At 47.1% G+C, this 22,386-nt stretch overlaps 1 protein-coding gene and 1 long non-coding RNA gene across 2 annotated transcripts in view; one reads left to right on the top strand and one right to left on the bottom strand.

Moving 5' to 3' along the window:
- The window catches only part of LOC146810425 (uncharacterized), a 40,794-nt gene that overhangs the window by 6,992 nt on the left and 11,416 nt on the right, over positions 1-22,386 (bottom strand). The gene's annotated exons all lie outside the window — the stretch shown is intronic.
- The window catches only part of ENDOV (endonuclease V), a 202,229-nt gene continuing 189,570 nt past the window's right edge, over positions 9,728-22,386 (top strand). Inside the window, exon 1 of the mRNA XM_085617425.1 lies at positions 9,728-9,937. Within this exon, the coding sequence (XP_085473551.1) occupies positions 9,762-9,937 (176 nt within the window). The 5' untranslated portion in view covers positions 9,728-9,761. The remainder of the gene's footprint in view (positions 9,938-22,386) is intronic.

Genomic DNA, 22,386 nt, shown 5'->3' with positions numbered 1-22,386 from the left:
ATGTGAATCTGAGGATGACATGGAGGGTTCCGCCATGAAGGTGGAGCTATTCGCGAAACCAGATGGTTAAAAAAAATCAATACTTCTGTATTCATGGTCATGTATGTCCAAATGCGCCAACTGGCAATGGACCTCGGCAGAGGAACATTTGGCAGAAGTACCACGGGCAAACCACGTCTCGTGCAGCGCCAAATCCTGTTTTGCAGGGCCCTCTACTGTACCGACCAACTCACGCCGACCAAAGTCTGCCAGGGGTTGGGTGAATGGCTGCAAAGCCTTTATCAAGGCTCGGTTCATGGAGTCCTGCACTTGAGTGTCAAGTGCCTCCACTAAATGCCCCACCATATCCTGCTCATAAGGGACTTCTGTGTACTCAAGATAGTCCTCACCCTCATCAGAGTAGTATGCCATGCTCACCTTCACTGAGGGCCTGGAAGAGGTTCAAGTGACCGAGACAGCCCTACTCTAGTGCAAAAAGGTTCAGAGAAACTATTATCAGGGCAATAAATAGACCCTAAATTGTTGCCAGCAAATAGTATTTAATAGGTGAAGGGGGCACGCAGCTCTTCTAAAGCAAAGCCTTGTTCCCACTTTTTTGCCCACTTAGGCGTTTACCAGGACGTGGAAGGGCAGAGATGCTCTTGTTGCGTGCAGCGCGATGAACTAATCGGCAATAATTTCCGATTCGGCCTCACTGCGCATGCGTGGGCACAGACTGCGTGAGAGGAATGGCACAGTCGGTGGTAAAATAAATACCAAATTTTGCATAAATCTAAAACATTTCTGACATAAAGCTTAACCAATACGTCCAAACAGAATACAGAAAGTGACTTAGCTCAGCTGCTGCAGCAGCAAAGAAAGAGGAGGAATTATCATTGCTTTGACGTATATACTACACATGACCCCAGTGATTAGTGGAGAGAGTGGATGTAGGAGGCTGGCTTAGTATATGGTTTTCACTTATGTAACTGTAGCACACTGCACTAATCCAGACAACCTTTATAGTGATGTTAGTGGTCTTAGAAAACCTTGGAAAGCTCTCTAAGTGGTAGCTGTGGAGAGCAGCCTTCAGGCTTAGTCCAGGAGTGTAAAACAGCTTGTATTACCAGTACTAATCATATAGTGTAGGTTAAGTGAAAAAGAACCACTGTGTAGTTATAAAAATATGTATTTATTACAAACACTCATTAACACCTTGCAATATCTCCTACCCGGAGATATAGTCAGAATACATACAATACTTTAGTAATATAACACGTAAGTAGCGCAAATAGACAGTGGTCTCCAGGAGGAGACCAAACCATGTACTAATAAAGTGAAATGCGAACCACGACCTAAGTCAAGACTGGACCCAGAAGACTTAGAAGTGCCAGGGACCCAAGAAACCACCAGGGTAAGTACCCAGGAACCTCACGGAGGCCGTGTGCAGAGTGGGAACACAACCGTGTGCTCAATACAAGTCAATGGGGAAGTCGCAGCTGCAGTTTTTAAAAAGAAGGACCCTTCCACGAGGACCCTGAAGAAACCCTGTGGAAGATGGAAGGTTGGAGAGTCACCCACCCGTGGATACTCCGGGAACCAGGACACCTACACCAGGGAAGCTGGGTGCATAGGTGCGAAGTGACGTTGGAAACCGCCGTAGACCTCAATGGAGGACTTCAGTGAAGATGCTGCTGGCGAAGAGGGTGAAACAGTCCGGTGGAACCCAAAGGTGGATTCAAGATGAGAGGTACCCGCAAGCAGAGAAGACTGAGTCTATGCCCACCGATGTTGGAGATGCAGGAGAGTTGGCAGTGACCTTGGAGCTGCAGCTGTGCGGGCTAGGCAATGTTGTGGAAGACCAGGAGCCGTTTATGAGCTGTCTTACATGGGATGTCAAGAGCCAGGGAGTCGGTGTCTGTCTGGAGCTCAAACAAGCCTTGGCAACGGCAACAAACATAGTATGCTAAAAAGGTGCGGTGTCGGGACCAGCAAGGTCCAAGTGACTCACCACGAGCAGATAAGTCAGAGCAGGCCCCGAGCAAACAGGGGAGCCCACTGGAGCCAAAGAAGACCCTCAAGAGGACACATCGGTCGAAGGCACAGGAGTCGCAAGAGGACCTTCAGCAGCTCACCAAAGGGTGAAGGCCCACTGTGCAGAGGATGCGTTGCAGACAAAAAACTTAGTTGCAAGAGGTGCTAGAGGCTGAAGCTTCTTGGAGCCTGAAGATCTCTGGTGAAGAGAGTCAACAAGCCTTGGCAATGGCAAGTCGACACAGTGCACAGGGGTACTGCTCTAGTGGTTACGACGAGTAATACTGGCTTCATACTTGCTGTGAAGACAGTGCAGGCCTCAAGGGAGTTGCAGGACCACCACCTGTGTTGCTGAACCTTTCAGAGTCCGTAGGAGGTCCGGAACAGACCGGTCAGCTTTGTTGCGGTGCCTGCAGATGCAGGGAAGTGACTCCTTCACTTCAATGGAGATTCCTTCAAGTGTCTTGGATGGCCACAGGCCTGTAGAAGAACCTGTATGGAGCATATGCACAGACGAAGCAGAAGACTGGCAGGACAACGAGACCAGGTGCAGCAGGAGTCTTCCCAGTTGATGTCTCGGTTCCCAAAGCGAAGTCCGGCGAAGTCCAAAATTTCCAGACGGTTGACGATGAAGTGGTTTTGAATCTGAATCTTGTGCCATGACAAATCTAAGGAGCCACCCACAGGTAAGCCCTTAAGTACCCTAAGGAAAGGGTTAGGATGATTCAGAGGTCCCCCCCACAGGAGGGGCTGGACAGTGAGGAGGATACTCCCATGTCCTTTGTCCAGTTTCGTGCCAGAGTGGGAGCCAACAGCTCCCTGAACTGGTTTCAACTGGAGTATGAAAGGAAGGCACCAAATGTTCCCTTCAAAGCAGTCTAGTGGCACTGGCAAGCACCCCCACCCTGGCCCAATACACTAAGTCCTGTCTGGGCGGTGGTCACACCTCCTTGTGACAGGAAACCTATTGTCCTGCCTTCCCCTGCTCGAGCTTGGCTCAGCTGCAGGAGGGCAGAATTGTACCTCTGGTCGGCAGCAGCCATAGTTTGATGTCTGGGTCTAGAAGACTGGTCCTGGGCGCACTGAGGGCCAACCGAAGGAGCTTGACAGTGCATGGAATCATACCCCAAAACCACATGTTTGATACCAAACACAACAGGGTTCGTTACAGCCAGTTTAGAGTTAGCCATCGTGTAATGATGCATGGCCACTCTATGTATCGTAATGGCTGATGCACTTACAACCCGGCAGAGTGGACTCTATGGATTGTAGGGTTGTCCTGCTCATGCAATGGCACCCTCACACTTATAACCAAGCACCCTGCCTTCAGGATTGAAAGACCTTCCTTAAAGGTGACTTTTTAAGAGCAGTGACCTCACCTATAAGGAAACTTATATCTGTTGTAAGTGGTGCTAGCACCAGCTTATATGGGCTGCAATGGCAGGCCTGTAGTCACAATTTGAGTGGTCTCTCACAGGTGGCATAATAACATGCTTCAGCCAGTGGGGGATTCCTGGTGTACGTTTGTACTGGGTACCTTAGTACCCTATACTAGGGACTTACAAGGGTACATAAGTAGTCAATCTGGGGTGTACCTAAGTACTCACCATGTCCAATTTATGGAAGAGGCACAGACAATGTGGTCCTGATTATCAGGATACCAGTCAGACTAGTCAGAAAAACATGACACCAGTAAAAAGTGGGGGTGACCATGGAAGCAGATTCCCACTTTCCTACAGTGGACTACAAGGGTTTATGGGAAGTGTAGTTTTGCTTATTGTAATATTTTGTTTGGCTGTTGTGTTTTCTTATGTAAAGAAAGAGAAGCATAACTTAAAGCCTCCGTTTCTGACATAGAATCACACAATTTATTCAGCCAGGGTAGCTGGGATTGATCCCATGTTTTCAGAGTTCACATTGTGGAATTCTTCTCTTTCTCTCTCCTGTTTTACCTCGAAGTGTAATTGTTGAATGTTTGGCTCTTGAAGTTCGAGCATGGATTGTATGCAGAAGCCACATGAAAGCTCTGTTCATCATAATTAGGGCTCCCGGTTTTCCGTTTAAACGGATTTTTACATATAAATACAGACGGAAAACAAGTTTTCCTTTATCTGTATTTATATATAAAAACGGGAAAATACTAATACCTGCTCCTGCAGACCAGCCTCCAGTAACACAAAACTCTATTGTTGATGCCCCAGCTCCGCTCCACCCCGCCCCTCGAGTGAGGTCTAAATTCACATCAATAGAATCACCCCCCCCAACCATCTGGTGTCTCCCCCTCCTTAGACGGTTAAGAGGTGTCAGCCCAGGCTGAGACAGCTTCCCGGCGCACACACAGCCGCACCCGAGTGCTTCACAGGACTTTAAAAGACCATTTTCTTTTTAATGAGGCTTTGTTGTTCTTTCGCCCCTCCTTAGAGCCCCTGCCTCTTCACTCTGCCGATGGCCCGACCACCGCTAGACCATTCACTGACATGTTCAACCTGCTGTGAACAGGAGGAAACCGTCGCATATTTCTCCTCAGAATCGGATAACAACATAAGGAATGTGAGAGCACCTTGCGTAATTTCAGATGATGCCCAATACCAATATTTTATGAGACAGTACAATTACTGGCATGTATCAGCAATGGAACATTATTAGTGTTAAAATAAAATAAAAATCAATGTGTAGTAATGTCGGACAACTACTGTACTTGTCGTACAGCATGCACACAAATACACATCAATAAATTGCACCTTTGTGAATGTAACTCTCTGCACAAGTGCATACTTTATGATTATTCCCCATGCATATGTAATACCTACGCCGTGAAAAGGTTAGTCAATTCGGTTTCATGTCTCCTCGTTTAGAATTCATGTATTCCTACAGGGAGTTCAATTCCTTGCCTTCCTCCTTCCACTGACTGCGAAGCCTGCAGCACACATCAGATGCTGAGCGCCGATGAAATAACACACCTGTTTTTCACCCCTTTTCTGTCTTCAAATCTTTATTTTATGCAGCCAACAAACAGATCACAGTTAGCTCACTTAGATGCATGTTCATTAAAAAGACAGAAATATGCTTCAAGTTATCAACTCCGTCCCTCACGATCAAGAGCATGTCTTCTATATGTGACTTACAAACGGATTGTTGTCTCAGAGACATGATCCTCTAATTTGCAGCACTAAAATCTCGACATGGCTGTAGGCTAGGTTGCTGCAGCAGCTCTAGCCCACAACTGCAATTAAAACGCACCCTCAAACCATAAGAAATGTCTGAGCACTCGGACATGCAAGCCGAGCATCACAAGATTCAAAGGGTTACATAGAATTACACGAACTGTGGAAAATGGGGTTCCCACTGTCATGTAAAATTTTCACACGAAGGAGTAAACATTTTCACACAAGAAACAGGCAGAGATTTTGAGTTGCTTCTCGCTATACATTTTAAGCTTGCACCAGTGTCTTGTGAACACAAGCACTGAAACACAAGTGCTGCGGCCGCGAAAGTTAATTGTAGTGAGAGAGAGAGAGGGGAGTACGCCAGATGTACCTGCCCCTGATTAGTTGTACCATCGCGACCCCAAGGAGAATGCGTTTTAGCAACCTAGGAATAACGAGAGATAAAATAACAAGCATTTGCAATGCAATAGGTGTAGGCTTTTATGCAAGTGTAAGCTATTGGCAATGTAAATAACAATGCCTCTTATTTATGTTTTATAAACCAAAACAATAATTAAAGGCATTGGTATTTGCATTATCAATAGCTGAAGCCCTCGTAAATGCGAGACCTATTGCATTGCAAATGCAGAGTTTGCCAGTGAAGCGCTACTTTTCTTTTCATGTTGTTTGCTTTTTTCAAGCAAAAACACTCATTGATTTCTGAATAATGAGTGTAAAAGCATTAAGTTGTATTCCCTATGAGTGTTTGCTTTTTTCCAGTATGTTGTTACTTTTTTTTTCAGGCAGCATATAACTGTAGTCTAGTGCATAATTTGAACTGAATTGTTTCCAGGTGTTTATAGCCGGGCACAATTGGGCTGTAGCTGAAGGCAGTGTGAGTTTCTCTCAGTGGGGCAGTATGGTGTTCAGAAAATGTGGCACTCTGCGGATGACAGAAACTGCCAGGCTCTGAGACAAATGGCTTGTCATAGCACTTTTAAGCATATTTGGGACATTCTTCAAATGGCAAAGTCTTCAGATGACTGTATAATGTTGACCAATAACAACCGAGCGCATATGTGCATTGTCAATTTAAATAAGTGTGGAAAAATACTAGCTGTAGCGTCGTCTTTTGCTTGTGGCAAAAATAAATATGGATAAATACAGAAAAAATGCCCAAAAAATAAATATGGATAAATACAGACGGAAATGGCAAAAAAATAAATACCATAAAACCGGGAGCCCTAATCATAATGAAGAGAAGTAGAGTGCTGGTGCTCACAGTTGCCACCTTATAAAAACAGACAAGTAATTCTTTCATTCTAGTATTATCAGGGATTTAAGTGTGCCGGGTCCTGCTGGTGCTCAGCACCAGCAATTCTAAAAAGGGGTCCCTATCCGGCTCTCCATTTTTGCCCTCACCCTCAGGGTAAACAAGCATTTGCAATGCATTAGGTCTCGCATTTACGCGAGTTTGAGCTATTGGCATTGTAAATGACAATGCCAATAGGCATTGTTATTTGCAATGTCAATAGCTCAAACTCGCGTAAATGCGAGACCTAATGCATTGCAAATGCTTGTTGGTTTGGCTTGTCAGCACAGCTGTCTGCCAGTCCTATTAGTGCCACTTCTTTCAAACATACAAACAGTGCACTATGGCTCCGCCCAGAGGACCAAGGATGTCTCTCTCCTCTCTGAGTGGTTGTTTGGTGTTTTCCAGCCTCCTATGGAGTGCTTGCATTCAATGCACGTTGGAATATTGCACATCTCAGAAGTGCACTAAATCGACACACATTAAATTCTTTGCCATGCATGCATTGTATAAAGGAATTTTTTTTTTAATTTGATTTCTCACTTTTGTAATATTTGAGTTTGGATTAGCTCTTTTCCAGCAAGAGAGCGCCATACACTGATAAACGTGCATTGGCAAATCCAATAAGTCTGACTTTAAGGTGCCAACACAGTCGTATGGAAAGGATGTTTACATACTTTAGCACATTGAAGCCAGAACCCTTGGCTCTGCTAATGCTTGCTATTAAATGACTGACTTAGAGGCCCACACTAAAAGCCTGGGCCTCCTCAGAAGTGACAAATCTCACACACAAATCTTTAGAGCACCCACGTGTTTATTGGGGTTACTATAAGCGGCCCTTCCAAGGGCTGGAAGGAACTGGGGACTTGGGCGCCTCCCTTATCAGGGCCGGACTTTCAAAAGAGTCACACTAGGATGTGAAACCGGAAGAGGTAACCAGAGAGGAGGGGGGAGGGAGGAGGGAGGCAAGGATGACGCGCCAAGGATCGAAAGGCATATGTCTAACAGTGTGTCTCCCCCCCCCCCCCCCAAACACCCGCATGGAAATGTGGATAACATGGGGTGGAGGAAAAGTAAAGAAGGAAGAACACGGGGAGAGGAAAAGTAAAGAAGGAAGAACACGGGGAGAATAAAGGAGGAAAGGCGAGAGGAATGAAGGAAATGGAGGGAAGGATGAATATTGAAGGGGAGAAAAGGAAGGAGAGAGATAAGGAAGGAGGGGGATATAACGGGGAGCGAAGGCGGGACAAGGAGCAAGAGAAGAGAGGGGAGGGAGTAATAAAGGAAAATAGACATGGGGACAAAGAAAAGGAGAAGAGGTGGAGAACAGACGATTGGGAAGAGGAGGAATGGAGGGGGAAGAGAGAAAGGGGAGATAAAGAAAATGGCAGAAGGAGGAGAAATGGGAGGGGGAACTGGAGGAACAGGAAGGAATAAATGAAAGGCGAGGAAGGGGTGAACGCTGCATAGAGAGGAAAGACAGGAGGAGACACGAGGGAGAGGAAAGGAAGCAGCAGGGGCGTAAGAAGGAAAGGCTCTACGGACTTTGTGAGTGGGAAAGAAAAGAAGTGAGGAGAAGGGAAGGACAGGCGTGAGGAGGAACAAGAAAGACGAAAGTGAAAGTAGAAAATGAAGATGGTAAAGAACAAGGGTGAAAAGAAGAAAGGTGGGAAGGAAGCGGAGGGAATGTTGGGGAGAAGGAGGGACTAACGGGAAAGGCATGAAAAGCTATGAAGAGGGAATGGAAAAGATAATGTGCAAGATGGTGGCGGAATACACTAGGCGCCAGGGAGGACGGTCACATATAGGATTATAGCAGGAGAACTCAGTGGCGTAGCAGTAGCTGGAGGGGGGGGCACTCTTTTTGGGGGCAGAGGAGGTGAGCAAGTCGTTTCTGTGAACTACCACCGTACCCCCAGAACAAGTCGCCCGTAGCCCCCTGCCCTGGAACAAGTCGCCCCCACCTGCTCTTACCTGCACCAGACTGCAAACTCGGGGGCGCCGCGGGTGGCAGGAGGTCTGGTTACGTCACTTGGAGAACTGTGAATATCAGGAGGTTATTCATGGACAGGCTGTGAGTGACATCAAATGGCCGAGAGTAAAGCTTGCGTTGTCTATGACGTCACTTAGAACCACGAGCTGATTAACACCCCCATTATTCACAGTTGCTATCGGTAATTTTATTTTGTATATTGAAGCTAACGAGGAGGGAGTAGGAGGGGGGAGTGGGGGCGGGCACAGTGGTGCGGGCCACAGTTGTAAAAGGCAGGGAGAGGGTGAGATTGAGAAAGGGAAAGATAGGGATCAAAGGAAACAAGGACGACACCTAGCTAGACAATAACAAGCAAGAAGGGGGTGGCAAATGGTGTGCACTTTGATGTCCTCAGTGGCCACGCGGCTCACTGAGGACATCAAAGCGGCCGTGAAAGTGATCAGGCAGTGCTTTTCAGGCTGCCAAATGGTGCGCGCGCCCGGCGCACATGCTCTGTATTTGGAGGCCTGAAAAGCCACTGTTTGCACTTCCAAAACTCGCTTACTATAAGTCTCGCCAGAGCAGCGCTAAAGCGCTGGCTCAGACGAGACCTAAAAATAAATCTTGGCAGCAGTACCACCCTTCACTGCCTGTGCTGTGCTGTGACGTCAAGGAGACTCGTTATAGTTCTTTCACAGTCTCATCATTTCAGACATGAACCATTTTCAATATTATATACAACGAAGCCAAAGTTATAGTTTATTTATCTTACGCAACCCACTACCACTGACAAAGTCAATAGTTATGGCTTGTTGTAGCTGTAATTTTACGCGTTGTATTATACATCTGGATGCAATGACAGAAGCAGCAAAATACTAGTCGGGCGGCACACTATATATGCTAAGGGCAGGTTTTTAGCTTGCAAGCTTTTGAGCAATGCCCTTAATAACATCGACCACGTCCCTTTGAGAGACCCCCCAATGTTTCCATCCCACTTAAACAACCGAGTATTATCTATAAATCAGGTGCCCGCTAATTACTTTCAGCGGCGTCACTGGTCCCAAAATCCTACGATTCACGTGAACTCTTCTCGAGTTTCTTTGCGCAACCCTTAGCGGTCGCATTATGTGTGAGTCCAGTCATAAGAGAGAGCTGTGTGGCACTGACGCTTAGCAGAGCAGGTAGTGGACACGGGTAGAGATTTAAGGGCAAGAGGAGCTCATCACTAATACGTAATTCGAGTATGTGGTGTACAGGAAGTGACGTACGCGGAACACTGAAAAGTAAATGTCCCCTCGTGTTTAGACCAGGGTCAGGCATGGAAAGTGCAGGTGTAGAGGAATCCCCTGAAGTAGCGAAGCTGAGGACCCTCGAGGAGGAGGGGCCAGAGATTCGCGGGAAGGAAAATGAGCCATCCCTGCAGGAGGAGCAAGAACCAGGTCCTGGGGACGAGGAAGAGGAGCTGCGGCGTGAAACCCAGGCTCTGTGGGAGAGGTATGGACATTGAAAGAGGACGAGTCGACACCGGGACGGCCAAGTAGAAGGACTAGACTAGTCCGTGTTAGCAACTTTTGTAGAAAACCAATGAATGCATAAGAGGTTGGAGTGGTAGGACTCTGGAAAACCAGTGTTAGTTTAAAAACAGTTTGTCTCGCAAACTCCGCAAAGCGATTCCAGTTATTGGCGGAGCGTAAACGAGCTGTCAGCTTCTCGGGGTGGGTGGAGCTGCTTTAAAATAAATGTGTTGCCCGTAGACGCGCCCCGTGGACCTACGAACAGTGTATGTAGTTTGAGTTTTACTAGTGCCTTTCTCTTTCTATGTATTATTGATTTTATAGCGTTTTCTCATTCGGGTAGCCTGCTACCCTGTCTGGGTGTGTGTTCGGAAAAGTGTTGTCTTTTCTTTGAGCCTATATGTGAAGTGCTTCCAAGGTGTGCGTTGCGTGATGACTCTCGAGGTGCGATTATCCCATACATGTCAATAGTCCCGATTCAGACTGGAGATCTCCCACTTCCAAATTTGAACAAGCATTTGCAATGCAATAGGTCTCGCATTTATAAGAGTTTGAGCTATTGGCATTGTAAAATTACAATGCTTTTTATTTATGTTTTGGTTTTATAACAAATAAAAGGCATTGCCATTTACAATGTCAGTAGCATAAACTCGCATAAAAGCAGTGTGCGGCGTGCAGCAGTGTGCGGCGTGCAGCAGTGTGCGGAGTGCAGCAGTGTGCGGAGTGCAGCAGTGTGCGGCGTGCAGCAGTGTGAGGCGTGCAGCAGTGTGAGGCGTGCAGCAGTGTGCGGCGTGCAGCAGTGTGTGGCATGCAGCACTGAGTGGCGTGCAGCGTGCAGCAGCGTGCTGCGTGCAGCAGTATCGTGCAGCATGCAGCAGTGAGTAATGCAGCAGTGTGCAGCTGTGTGTGGCGTGCAGAAGTGTACGGCGTGCAGCAGTGTGTGCCGTGCAGCAGTGTGTGGCGTACAGCAGTGTTTCGTGTAGCATTGTGCGGCTTGCAGCATTGTGTGGCGTCCAGCAGTGTGGCGTGCAGCAGTGTGCGGCGTGCAGCAGTGTGCGGCGTGCAGCAGTGTGTGGCGTGCAGCAGTGTTTGGCGTTCAGCAGTGTTTGGCGTTCAGCAGTGTTTGGCGTGCAGCAGTGTGCGGCATGCAGCAGTGTGCGGCGTGCAGCAGTGTGGCATGCAGCACTGTGGCGTGCAGCGGCGTGCAGCAGTGTGCTGCGTGCAGCAGTGTCGTGCAGCATGCAGCAGTGAGTAATGCAGCAGTGTGCAGCTGTGTGTGGTGTGCAGAAGTGTGCGGCGTGCAGAAGTGTGCGGCGTGCAGAAGTGTGCGGCGTGCAGAAGTGTGCGGCGTGCAGCAGTGTGTGCGGCGTGCAGCAGTGTGTGGCGTGCAGCAGTGTTTTGTGTAGCATTGTGTGGCGTGCAGCAGTGTGTGGCGTGCAGCAGTGTTTCGTGCAGCAGTGTGCGGCGTGCAGCAGTGTGCGGCGTGCAGCAGTGTGCGGCGTGCGGCGTGCAGCAGTATGCGGCATGCAGCAGTGTGTGGCGTGCAGTAGTCTTTCGTGCAGCAGTGTGCGGCGTGCAGCAGTGTGCGGCGTGCAGCAGTGTGTAATGCAGCAATGTGTAATGCAGCAGTGTGTGGCGTGCGGTAGTGTGCGGCGTGCGGTAGTGTGCGGCGTGCAGCAGTGTGCGACGTGCAGCAGTGTGCGGCATGCAGCAGTGTATGGCGTGCAGCAGTGTATGGCGTGCAGCAGTGTATGGCGTGCAGCAGTGTGTGGTGTGCAGCAGTGTGTGGCGTGGTTTGTAAACAACAAGAAAAGCGGACATCAAAGGAAGGGTGGGAGGGAACGAGCTTATTTGTTGTAAGAGGGGATGCAGGAAGTGAGGCCGAGCGCGCGCTGGCGAAAGCAGTCTGCTGCTTTCAAGTCCGATGCCAGATGCCAGCTTCGCGCTTGAAAGCCTCACATGCACTGGCCATAAACCGCATTCCTAAGGTCTTGTGCCCCTTACTAAATCTCTCTGAATACGTGAGGCGGCGCACGCGCAGGAATTAGCTGACGGCAAATGGAACGCGCGTGGTGTGCGCGTAACCGCCACCCGATCCGCATCAGAAGCCTTTGGGAGCATTTTCTGAAGCCCCTACATAAGTCTCGCTGAGCGATCGCTTACGCGATAGCCAGACGAGACCTAAAAATGTGCATGTGTGAGGTATTATGCTATGGGATGCATCACTTAACAGTGTGATGGATGAGGAACTGAGTGGTAGACATGCATGTTTTTTAAACGCGGTATGCTTCCAGTTCTGATTACCTCTGCATGTCCCTTTATTGGGTTGGTAGTTCATTTCTTATATTGTGATTGCATTTATGCGTCACTTACTACCACTGATAAGGCATTGAAACACTTTACGGTGGGAATGCACACTACTCTGGAATCCAAGGTTTGTGGCTAATCCAGTTGCAGTTAGTTGGAGGTTTGGTTATTGGGATTAGCTTTGTGCTCTTAAGTAAACCATCCCATGCATTTATTCCAGTTTCTTTATGGTAGAATAAATTGGTAGGAGTAAGGTGTGGTCATTAGTGGTGACTACATGAGTTCATGCAAATGATTAATGGGAGGAATAGATAGGCTAAAGAAGTTTAGGTAATGTTCGGTTAGAGGGATATTGTTTTAAGGAAGGAGAGGTTGTGCTCTATGAGATCATGTATACTATCATGGAAAGTATGGCAGACAGTCACGCACCAGAGTAGGCTACACCCAGTGAGAGTACACATGTAGAGGATGGAGGATACAAAGAGGCCTTTTAATGAAAGGAGAACGAACAATCAAAAGTTTTAAGAAATGGCCACTTTTTCATGCAAGACTTGGAAATATAGAGGCTTTGTGGGAGAGCATATAAGGATGTAAAACTGAAGAAAGAATCAACATTATTTCCATGTGAGGTAATATACGGCACAATAGCATTTGCACAGTGCCTCCTATTCACATTTGGCAAGCCCAAGCTCCAATCCACATGAATAGCACTCTGTGCTGAGTTATGTAAATGTATAAGGACAAACGCCTGCCCATTCGAAAACTTAAATGTAAAGATCCAGAAAGCATACACTTAAACATGTACGGGAAAGAATGAAAACACAATGTATTACTGAGTAAATAGGATGTGGGGTTGGGTATTATTTTCTAGATGTAATTAATGCAAAGGCACACAACGAAAGCACTAGGTATGAGTTCCAACATTGTCACCTTCAAATAAGTGGAAATATGTTTACAGATAGTTCACAAACCAGGACTAAAACGATTTAGTTGCCCTTTACCAAATGCCGCACAGTCACAGGAAAAAAGGATAGACTACTAGGCAATACTGCTTGTGGAAACTTTCTCCATCATCAATTCTATAATGTGTGACATATTTCAAATGATTATATAAAAATAAATATTGTCTAGAGTCTAGACTTACTTTCTTGATCCATGTTCTTGTTCTAACTGTGGCAGGAGATCACACACTCTGTGGTCTAATGGATTGCAAGAGGTTACAGGTGTCATTAAAGAATGAAGGAGGGGGATCTGAGACCTGCTTGGATTGACTATGTTGGGGTCCTCCTTTATGTAATGACTGGTTATTTAAGTTTATTGGTATAGCCTATATCTGTTCCATCAAGTAGTCTGCAAGGTTCCACTTGTCAATTTGTACCTTATACATTGCCCTGTCACTTTGACAATGAAGGATCGGGTATTGAATTGAAATCAATATGATGCCATAGATTACATTACATTGATACTCTGAGGACCGCTATAAAGACTAGATTAGCAGTCCTCCATCTGGTAGAAGGTAGGGTAGAACTAGCTTATCATGTCTGTGAAGTCTGGGTTGGGAAGGGGTTCTGGTTTAGAGTCTCATGTGTCATTAGGCAGGTTGAGGATCTTCTGATGCAGTATGGCAGCAGGTACGTCTAGTGTCGTTTTAAAAGGCATAGATATTTATTCTATTTGTATTGTGAGGTCATGTTCGGTGGCGCTGCTCAAGTTGGATGTATACCTGTCTCCTGTTGATATAGACTTATTTCAGAGCTCTCAACCGTGCTTGTATTGGTGGAAGGATTATCGTTTTGGGTTCTCTTCTAAGGGTTAGTGCTGGATGTAATTATCTTGGGAGCAGACATGTTTTCACTGTTCTTCTGAAATTTAAATGCCCCTGGTTGCTTGAAATCTGAGCTGGCATTGAGTACAGAGCTTGGTTGCAGGTACTGAGAAAGCAGAGCCTCTTATGGATTTCTTTTTACAAGGTGGTAAGAGGATATGTGGCAGTAGCCTGGAGTGCAGTGTCCTGTTTTGTTTCTGTTTGATTTGTGGGCATAGTGGTCCTTTTCCTTTGGAGAAAAGTGCTTAGAACATTGAGTGCTTAGCTACAGATGGCTAGTGAAGTTTGCAGGATTGGTGTCATATGCCATCTGGGGTAAGAGTGGAGAAAGATTCTTGCTGGATTTGTGGAATTTTGCACATTATGCAGGTTTGTTAAGGTATAGACTGCTGACTTAGTCAAGTCTGAAATCACAAGAGTGAGAATAGCTTGTAGTTTTAGTTGGTATCTGAGATATGGAACAATGCCTCACAGCGTTTTCGGTATGTAAAATGTGCTCCCTGGGACCTTCTGGAATTTGGTATCGGGAACAGGTGTGAGTCAATGGGTATTCTTAGGTTTCTTACTTCTCTGATGTAGCTAGCAGGGCATCTAGCTCTTTGGACAATGTGTCCATAGGCTGGTGTTAGTGCCGCTGTCCACAGATCAAGATCGGTGTCTTTTGCAGTGTTAAGGTTTTTGGTGGTTAATTATCATCCATGCATATAAGGTATGAAGGCAATCTCCAAGTCTTAACTCAAAGTGGTCTTCTGGGTCTTCCATTTTTAGAATAAATTGTGTCTTGTCTGCATATAAGGTTGAATTGCGGCTAGCTTGGTGAGGAGCAGATCAGTGGTGGACTGCAATATTGTAAAGGTTCCATGATATAAAAACATTGATGCCTAATGTGTATTGCTAACCACTCGTTTTCTTTTATCAATCGTTGTGCTTTTATGGGTATTAAGTTACCCGAATAAAGTTATTGAACTGAACTGATAAAAACATTGATGTGGAAGCCCATTTTTCAATGAGAGCAGGGGTCTATGTAGAATACAACCACAAAAGATGCAATGAAGATAAAAAGTTATTTTCTTTTCAGTCTTACAGTGACCATAACAGGCAGACAGTATAGTGTATATTGGATGAGGAAGTCTCGTCCACAATTCGGTGGCATGCGTCATCCTAGTGAGCATCATCCCACCTGATAAGATGATACTATCTGATTGGACTCAACCTCTATGTGTGGGACTTCTTAATAAGAATTACTGGATAATCTAGGGATCTAGGTTTTATATAAAAAAATACCTTGAGGTAAAGCAAAAGGGTTTTCATTTATTTGTGGGTCCCAGGGTATGATTACAATTAGAGAAGGCGGAGGAGTGTGAGTTCTATGGCTCAATCATCCTCAGTAGTGCTTACATGTTTCAGCCTGCGTATGCCCAATATAGGGCCAAGCGCTTTCATTAGGGCAAATAGGATCCCAATATATCTGACATCAATGTCTTTCCAACAATGCAAAAATTGGGCTTGCGCTACATGGTACTGTAGCTCGACATCCAGAGCAGCCAGACCACCCTCCTAATATGGGAAAGTCAATGTAGCTCATTTGGTCATGTTGACTTTTATTTTCTCCTCTAAGAAAGAAATCTACTTTGTATCCCATCAAACAGATTTGAAAATGAAGAACTCAAAAAGTAAGGGATGGATCCAAAAATAGTTTTAAAATCAGTCAACAAGACCGATTCAATGGTTTAAATGCATGAATGATGGCAGTTGTATTTGAAGCATGAAAAATAGTGTGCAGTATATCAGGAAAATGCTTTGGGAATTAAGGCTTTAATAGCTGGTGAATTTCAGAAGCAGACCAGGCTGTTCGCTGACGCAAAGTTTAAAGATATCTCTTTCTGGGTTTAAATTGCAATTAGCTTATTTAATTTGTCAAGGTGCATATTAATCATGTTTACTTTCATCCACGAGATACTTTCAAACATCTTCTTTAGAGGGGAGAGCATAAAATGTAATACCACAACATTTTATTATTTATTAACAGTTAACACATATACAAAACCCGGGTCAATCAACAACCGGATTCATTTGTTCGAGTTATATAGGAACCATTTCCTAGAATTGTGTGTTAAGAAGAAATTAAAGAAGCAGGAGTTTACAAGCAAGCTCGGGCTTCAAAGGATCAAAAGAGCTGTGAATGGAGATAGAATTATAAAGAAGTGAGTGTCTTGGTAGATTGGTGCATGTAGATGTAATAATAAAAGCAGGGGTGCCTTTTGTCTTACAGTTATACTCGAAAGGGAATTTCAAGATGTGTTGTAGGAAAGTGTTGGGTATGCTTTCAATCACGAAAAGCAGTGAGGAGATTACTCCATGTAGAAGCCACAGGAGATGTGGATCTTCAGCGCCAGAAAAAGGAGTACTCTGTATCTGATCGATTGAGAGGATATTGTATGATGCTTCTTTCTTGAAGATCATTATGTGCCTTGATCTAAGAACATATGGAAGGAAGATCTTCTTGAGTGTTTTTAATGCCCAATTTACCTGTGTTAATGCTTACATTTGAACTTGCCCCTGTTGTAAAAAATTCAAGTCTAATTTTAAAATATTAAAAAAGGGGAAGATGATGGTTGAATATTTGAAAATAAGTTTAGAAAGAGTTTGAAACCCATTGTCAATAACTTTGCATTGCTTTATTTCATTATGTTTCCTGTATTCTTTCTGCAGTTTCCCATTCAGAATATGTAGTAGGAACTAACATACCAGTCCCTAGTGTCTCTTGCACGTATTGATGAAAGTGTTCTATATACAGTCACCAATTCAGTCAAAATGTGGCACTAGAACCATGCTTGATTTTGTTGATATCCTATCAGGATTTCAGATCTTTGGTATGGTTCATATTTATGAGGAATAGTGGCAGCTTTGTATTATGAAAATGCCTGCATTTGGATCAATAGTTTCAAACTCCACCCCTGAGTAAAATATTTCAAAGGTATATGCTCCATGTGCAGTAACTACTAGAATTACTTCACTCCCTGCCTCAGGCAACCCTTGTCCGGTAAGCTACTCTGCCAATGTACCCTGAAAGTATTACCTTATCTCAACAGTTATAGCCGCCATTTTAAGGCAGATTCAGAAAGAGATTCCACATGCATTGAATGGGGAAAACATTTCCCCAGTCAAGCTTGACAACCCCTTCCCTAGAGAGAGTCTCCTGTTTGAAATGAGCGAGGAAACCACTTTTACATTGGAGGTCTCCGCATTCCTAACTTTTTTTGATAAACACATTTTTATTGATTTTACAAAGGAATACACCAGCATTGCATCACAAACCCATGAAAGTCGTGGATTACATATAAGACTCTGCTTAACCCATCGGACAGATACTATTAAAATACAGTTATTTGACAAATGGACAGTCCCCCAACGATCACCCCACCTCCCCCAGCCATTTTCCCCACACTGCGATATTTCTTGGGGCACCCACATGCTTCATACATAACCTTCTCCTGCGTGGCACACCAATCCACCCCAGCCCGCCATCTACCAACACTCGAAAGCTCAGGGCATTTCCATGAGGCCGCAATGTCTCTCTTAGCGACCACTAGTGCTGTAGTTAGAAATACTTTCTCGTTCCTAGACCCATCTAACCTGTTAGTAATGCCCAGGAGTGTGTGCTTCGGGTCATAGCAAACCTCTCACCCCAGGATTTCAGTAAGCTCTTCCTCTATTTTCCTCCAGAGCCACGCCAGGCCCACACCATGTGAAGGAAGTCAGCTGGGTTGTGACCGCATCGAGTACAGGCTGGTGTCGGACTAAACCCGGCCCGATGGAGGCGCGCCGGGGTGAGATATGCTGCGTGTAAGTAGTAGAGCTGGACCAGGCGCAGCCTAGCAGATGCAGTGGCTGTTCTAGGAGCCATAAGGGCATCATACCAGTCCTCTTCCCCCAGGGGACCAACCCAGTCCTCCCACTCAGCCCGCAGCCGGTCTAAGGAGGTGGGAGTATTATTAATCAGTGTACGATAGATACGTGAGATGCCACCCTTCCCCAGGTCGCCAAACATTATCTGAGCCTCAGGTGGGCTGTGGTCGGGAAGCCGTGTACCCGTTGTAAGTTGTGAGCGGAGGGCATGTCGCAGCTGCAGGTACCTATAGAATTGTGATTGGTGCAGTGAGAATCTGTTTTGGAGGTCTCCAAAGGAACGCACATGGTCCCCTACCCTCACGCCCCCCAGCTGCGAAATACCTATGAGGTACCAAGCCCTGAAGCTCGTTCACTTCTTTGAGCCAGGTCCCATTCCACAATGGAGTACACTGAGTCAGCGTGTGTGTCCACTTGGTGTGCCGCAGTGCAGCCCGCCAGGCCAGCAACACCATGCGCGTCACCTCGGGAAGGTGAGTGGAAATAGGGGCCCCGTACATCATAGACTGAATCCTAGCAAGGCCTAGCTCTCCCAGCTCGAGCCTGTAGGCCGAGTCCGACCAAGCCCCGTTGAGCCAGTCATGTATGGAGAGAAATCGCGTTGCTAGATAATATAAGTAGAGGTGAGTAATTCCTAGGCCCCCGTCAAACTAAGGGATCCTACAAGTATTCAGTCGGGACCTACCTTTCCCCCACAAAAACTTGATTGCTATACAATCCAATTTGCGAAACCAAGTTTTAGGAAAACACAAGGGGGTGTTTTGAAGGACGTAAAGGAAGCGGGGGAGGACCATCATTTTAAAAAGGTCCACCCTTCCCTTGGGGTTCAGGGGCAGCGACTGCCATTTCTGGAGGTCCGCCTTGACACGTTTCACCAGAGGAGTAACGTTGAGGGCCCAGCTCAGCTCGGGGAGCATGGTCATCCAGACCCCCAAATATTTAAAGGATTGACGGCGAAGAGGTATTACAGATTGCCAGTCAAAGCATTCTCTAGACCAGGGGAACTCATAGTACGGCCCGTGGGCCGCCAGCGGCCCGGCAAGCCTTCCTTGGTGGCCCGCGGACCTTGCCGACATCATATGCCTTTGTGTTTTTTATATCGCCGGCGCCGGTTGCGAGCTATGGGGGCCGGGCAATTCTTTTAAATAACATTCACTTGTTAATGAGGCTTTGTTGTACTTCACCTCTTCTTAGCGCCCCTGCATCTCCACTCTGATTGAGTGGAGATGCAGGGGCACTAAGAAGAGGTGAAATACAACAAAGCCTCATTACCAAGTGAATGGTCTTTAAAAGACCCGTGAAGTACTTGGGTGCGGCGGCTGTGTGCGCTCTGTCCACTCTGTGCCCCGCCCCGCCTCCCCTCTCATTGTGTGCAGTTCAGGAGAGAAATTGTTTGTAGACAGGTAGATGTAAGGGAATATCGCAAGGACGCCTTTTAGGACTGAATCGAGGTACGTGGTCAAAAGAACGGGAACAGCGTGCCTTTGTGGTCTGAAAAGGCCATAACCCTGATACCATGTGTCAGAAACGTAAGAGGAGCAGCCGTGCAATGAGACACAGAAGACTAGAGAAAACAGGGGAAGACGTGGTAAAACTGGGGAAGAAAGAAAAAATAGGAGAAAGGGAGAGAGAACAAAAGCACAGGTACAGGACTAAAAGGAGAAGAGAGAAAGGACACAGGAGAGGGCAAAGGAGTAGTAGAGCGTGAAAAGAAGAACTAAAGTGAGACAAAAACGAGAAGACTGACAATGAATGAAAGAGAAATAAGACTGACATGGTGAAAAGAAAATAAGTCAGAAAAAGAAAACACTGATAAAATGACCCAGAGATAAAAAAGAGAGAGAAGACAACTTAACAAAGAAGCGACAACAGGGCAACCAGCAGGACATTTGGAGGAAGGCCAAACCATACCTGAGAAATTTAGAGAATAGGTGCTACCATGTTTCTTATTATTGTGTTTTTCGGAGGAGACAGAGAGAAAGGGAGACAAACAGTGATTGAGAGAGAGAGATAGAGGGAGGGAGAGAGAGAGGGAGGGGGAGAGAGAGGGAGACAGAGGGAGGGGGACAGACCGAGACAGACAGAGGGAGGGAGACGGAGTGAGAGGGAGACAGAGAGGGAGAGGGAGGGAGAGGGAGGTAGGGAGACAGAGAGAGAGGGAGACACAAAGTGAGTGAGACAGAGTGAGTGAGACAGAGAGGGAGGGAGACAGAGAGAAAGGGAGACAAACAGAGTTATGGAGACAGAGGGAGAGAGAGAGAGATAGGGAGGGAGACGGAGAGAGGGAGAGTGATAGAGAGAAGGAGAGAGAGAGGGAGGGAGACAGAGGGAGGGAGGGAGACAGAGAGAGGGAGGGAGACAGAGCGATAGATAGATAGATAGATTAGATAGATATGTGTGAATGCCTGGTCTGGTGGCTCACTGGACGAAGGCGTCCGCTGCAGGGGCCTGTGTTCGACCTCATGGTCATAGTTTTTTTTTTTTGTTTAGCCCCGCCCCCTCCCCCACTGGCCCCGCCCCCACCGGTGCGGCCCTCCGTCAGAAACCACACTGTAAATTTGGCCCCAGAGAGAAAGTTTGTGAGTACCCCTGCTCTAGACAAATGGAGGGGAACCAGAACCGATTTATCGAGGTTCAGCCGGAGGCAGGAGGCCTGTTCGAAGGAGTGCAAAATGCGAAGACAATGCAGACCCGACTGGGCAGGGTCTGCTAAGTAGACGAGGACGTCGTCCGCATAAAGGGCAATTTTGTCCAGCTCGGTGTTGGACCATTCCCACCCCCGGACGAGCTCACATGACCGCATCAGGGACGCCAAGGGCTCCATCGCCAATGCACAAAGAGCAGAGGGGAAAGTGGACAGCCCTGCCTCGTTCCCCTGCGAATAGAGAAGGATATAGGACCCCATTTACAAGGACTCGAGCTCTCGGGAAGGCATACAGAACCTTGACCATGGCTCGCAACCGGGGACCAAGGCCCATCCTCTCCAAGACGTCTCTGAGAAACCCCCAATCCACCGATTTGAAGGCCTTCTCAAAGTCTACCAGGAGAATCGCCAGGTAGGGAGTTAGGAGGTGACGGTGGGCCAGAGCGGATTGCAATCTACAAAGACAATGCCGGATTCCGCGTGAGGGCATGAACCCGCACTGGTCTGGATGAACCAGCGTGGACAAGTGGGGTTTAAGCCGCTGGGCTAGTATTGTGGCGTACACTTTGATCTCGGTGTTACTGAGTGAAATTGGGTGGTAGTTGGCATAACAAGACGAGGGTGGCTGGGATTTAGGCAGTACCACAATGGTGGCCGTGTCTGTCTCATGAGTGAAGGAGCCCTTCTCCACTGCCTCCCGATACAGTCCTACCAGGTGGGGTACAAGCGTGTCCCGATAGTGTGCATAATATTCCTGGGGGAGACCATCCGGATCCGGTGTCTTGCGGGAAGAAATAAGGCCGATCGCCTCCCTGATCTCCTCGCAGGTGATAGGGCGATCAAGGTCCCTTGGGTGGCGGGGTCTATACATGGGAGGCTGCCACCGCCATCCACCAGCAAATTAGAGAGATATAGGGTGGGAGGTCTGGCCTCGTAGAGCTGACGATAATAGATTGCAAAGGCCTGGGACATAGCCCTTTGGGAGCGGCACAGCGAACCGTCCTGCGCCACAATCTTGGGAATTATGCGATTCGCCCTAGGGTATGTAGCAAGGCGGTGAAGGAGTGACCCGTTCTTGTCGCCCCAACCGTACACCCTGGCCACGGATGAGCACCAAAGGAGTTTGGCCGCGTCCAGCGACAACTGCATGGTCTCCGAGCAAAGCCGGACTAGAAGTCTCGTATCGGAAGCGTCAAGGGATCGGGCCGGGGTATGCTCCAGGTGCAGAGCCTGCGCCTCTCGCTTTGTGATTTGCTCCAATTGGGCCTGCCGTTGGATCTTGAGCTGGCCCTTGGCGACCCCTCTAATCGTGGCCTTGCCTGCCTCCCATAGGGTACCTGGTTAGGAAACAGACCCTTCGTTAGAATGGAAGTAATGCTTGAGTTCCCGTCCCACCACCTTCCGAAACTCTTTATCCTGAAGGAACCAGGCGCTTAACCTCCATGTCTGTCGGGGAAAAGTGGGGGGTGGGGAACCCGTACGGAGCATCACTGGGGAATGATCGGAGATGCCTCTTGGGAGAAGTGAGTCATCTTGAATCAAGAGGCAGTCCGTTGATGGAACAAAGATGGCGTCAATGCGTGCCTGAGTGTGGTGCACTGCCGAAGTGTGTGTACATTTTTTAGAGTGTGGGTGACAAACACGCCCAGCATCACATACACCCAGGGATTTCGCCCAAGCTGCCAGCTGTTTTGCTTGTGCAATCCTGCTAGGGGAAGGGGGGCCAGTTGTGTCAAGGTGATGT

This window comes from Triturus cristatus, chromosome 7, assembly GCF_964204655.1.
Source record: "Triturus cristatus chromosome 7, aTriCri1.1, whole genome shotgun sequence".
NCBI classification, from domain to species: Eukaryota; Metazoa; Chordata; class Amphibia; order Caudata; family Salamandridae; genus Triturus; species Triturus cristatus.
The sequence above is the reverse complement of the archived record's forward strand: the minus strand, read 5'-3'. Positions and strand labels throughout refer to the sequence as shown.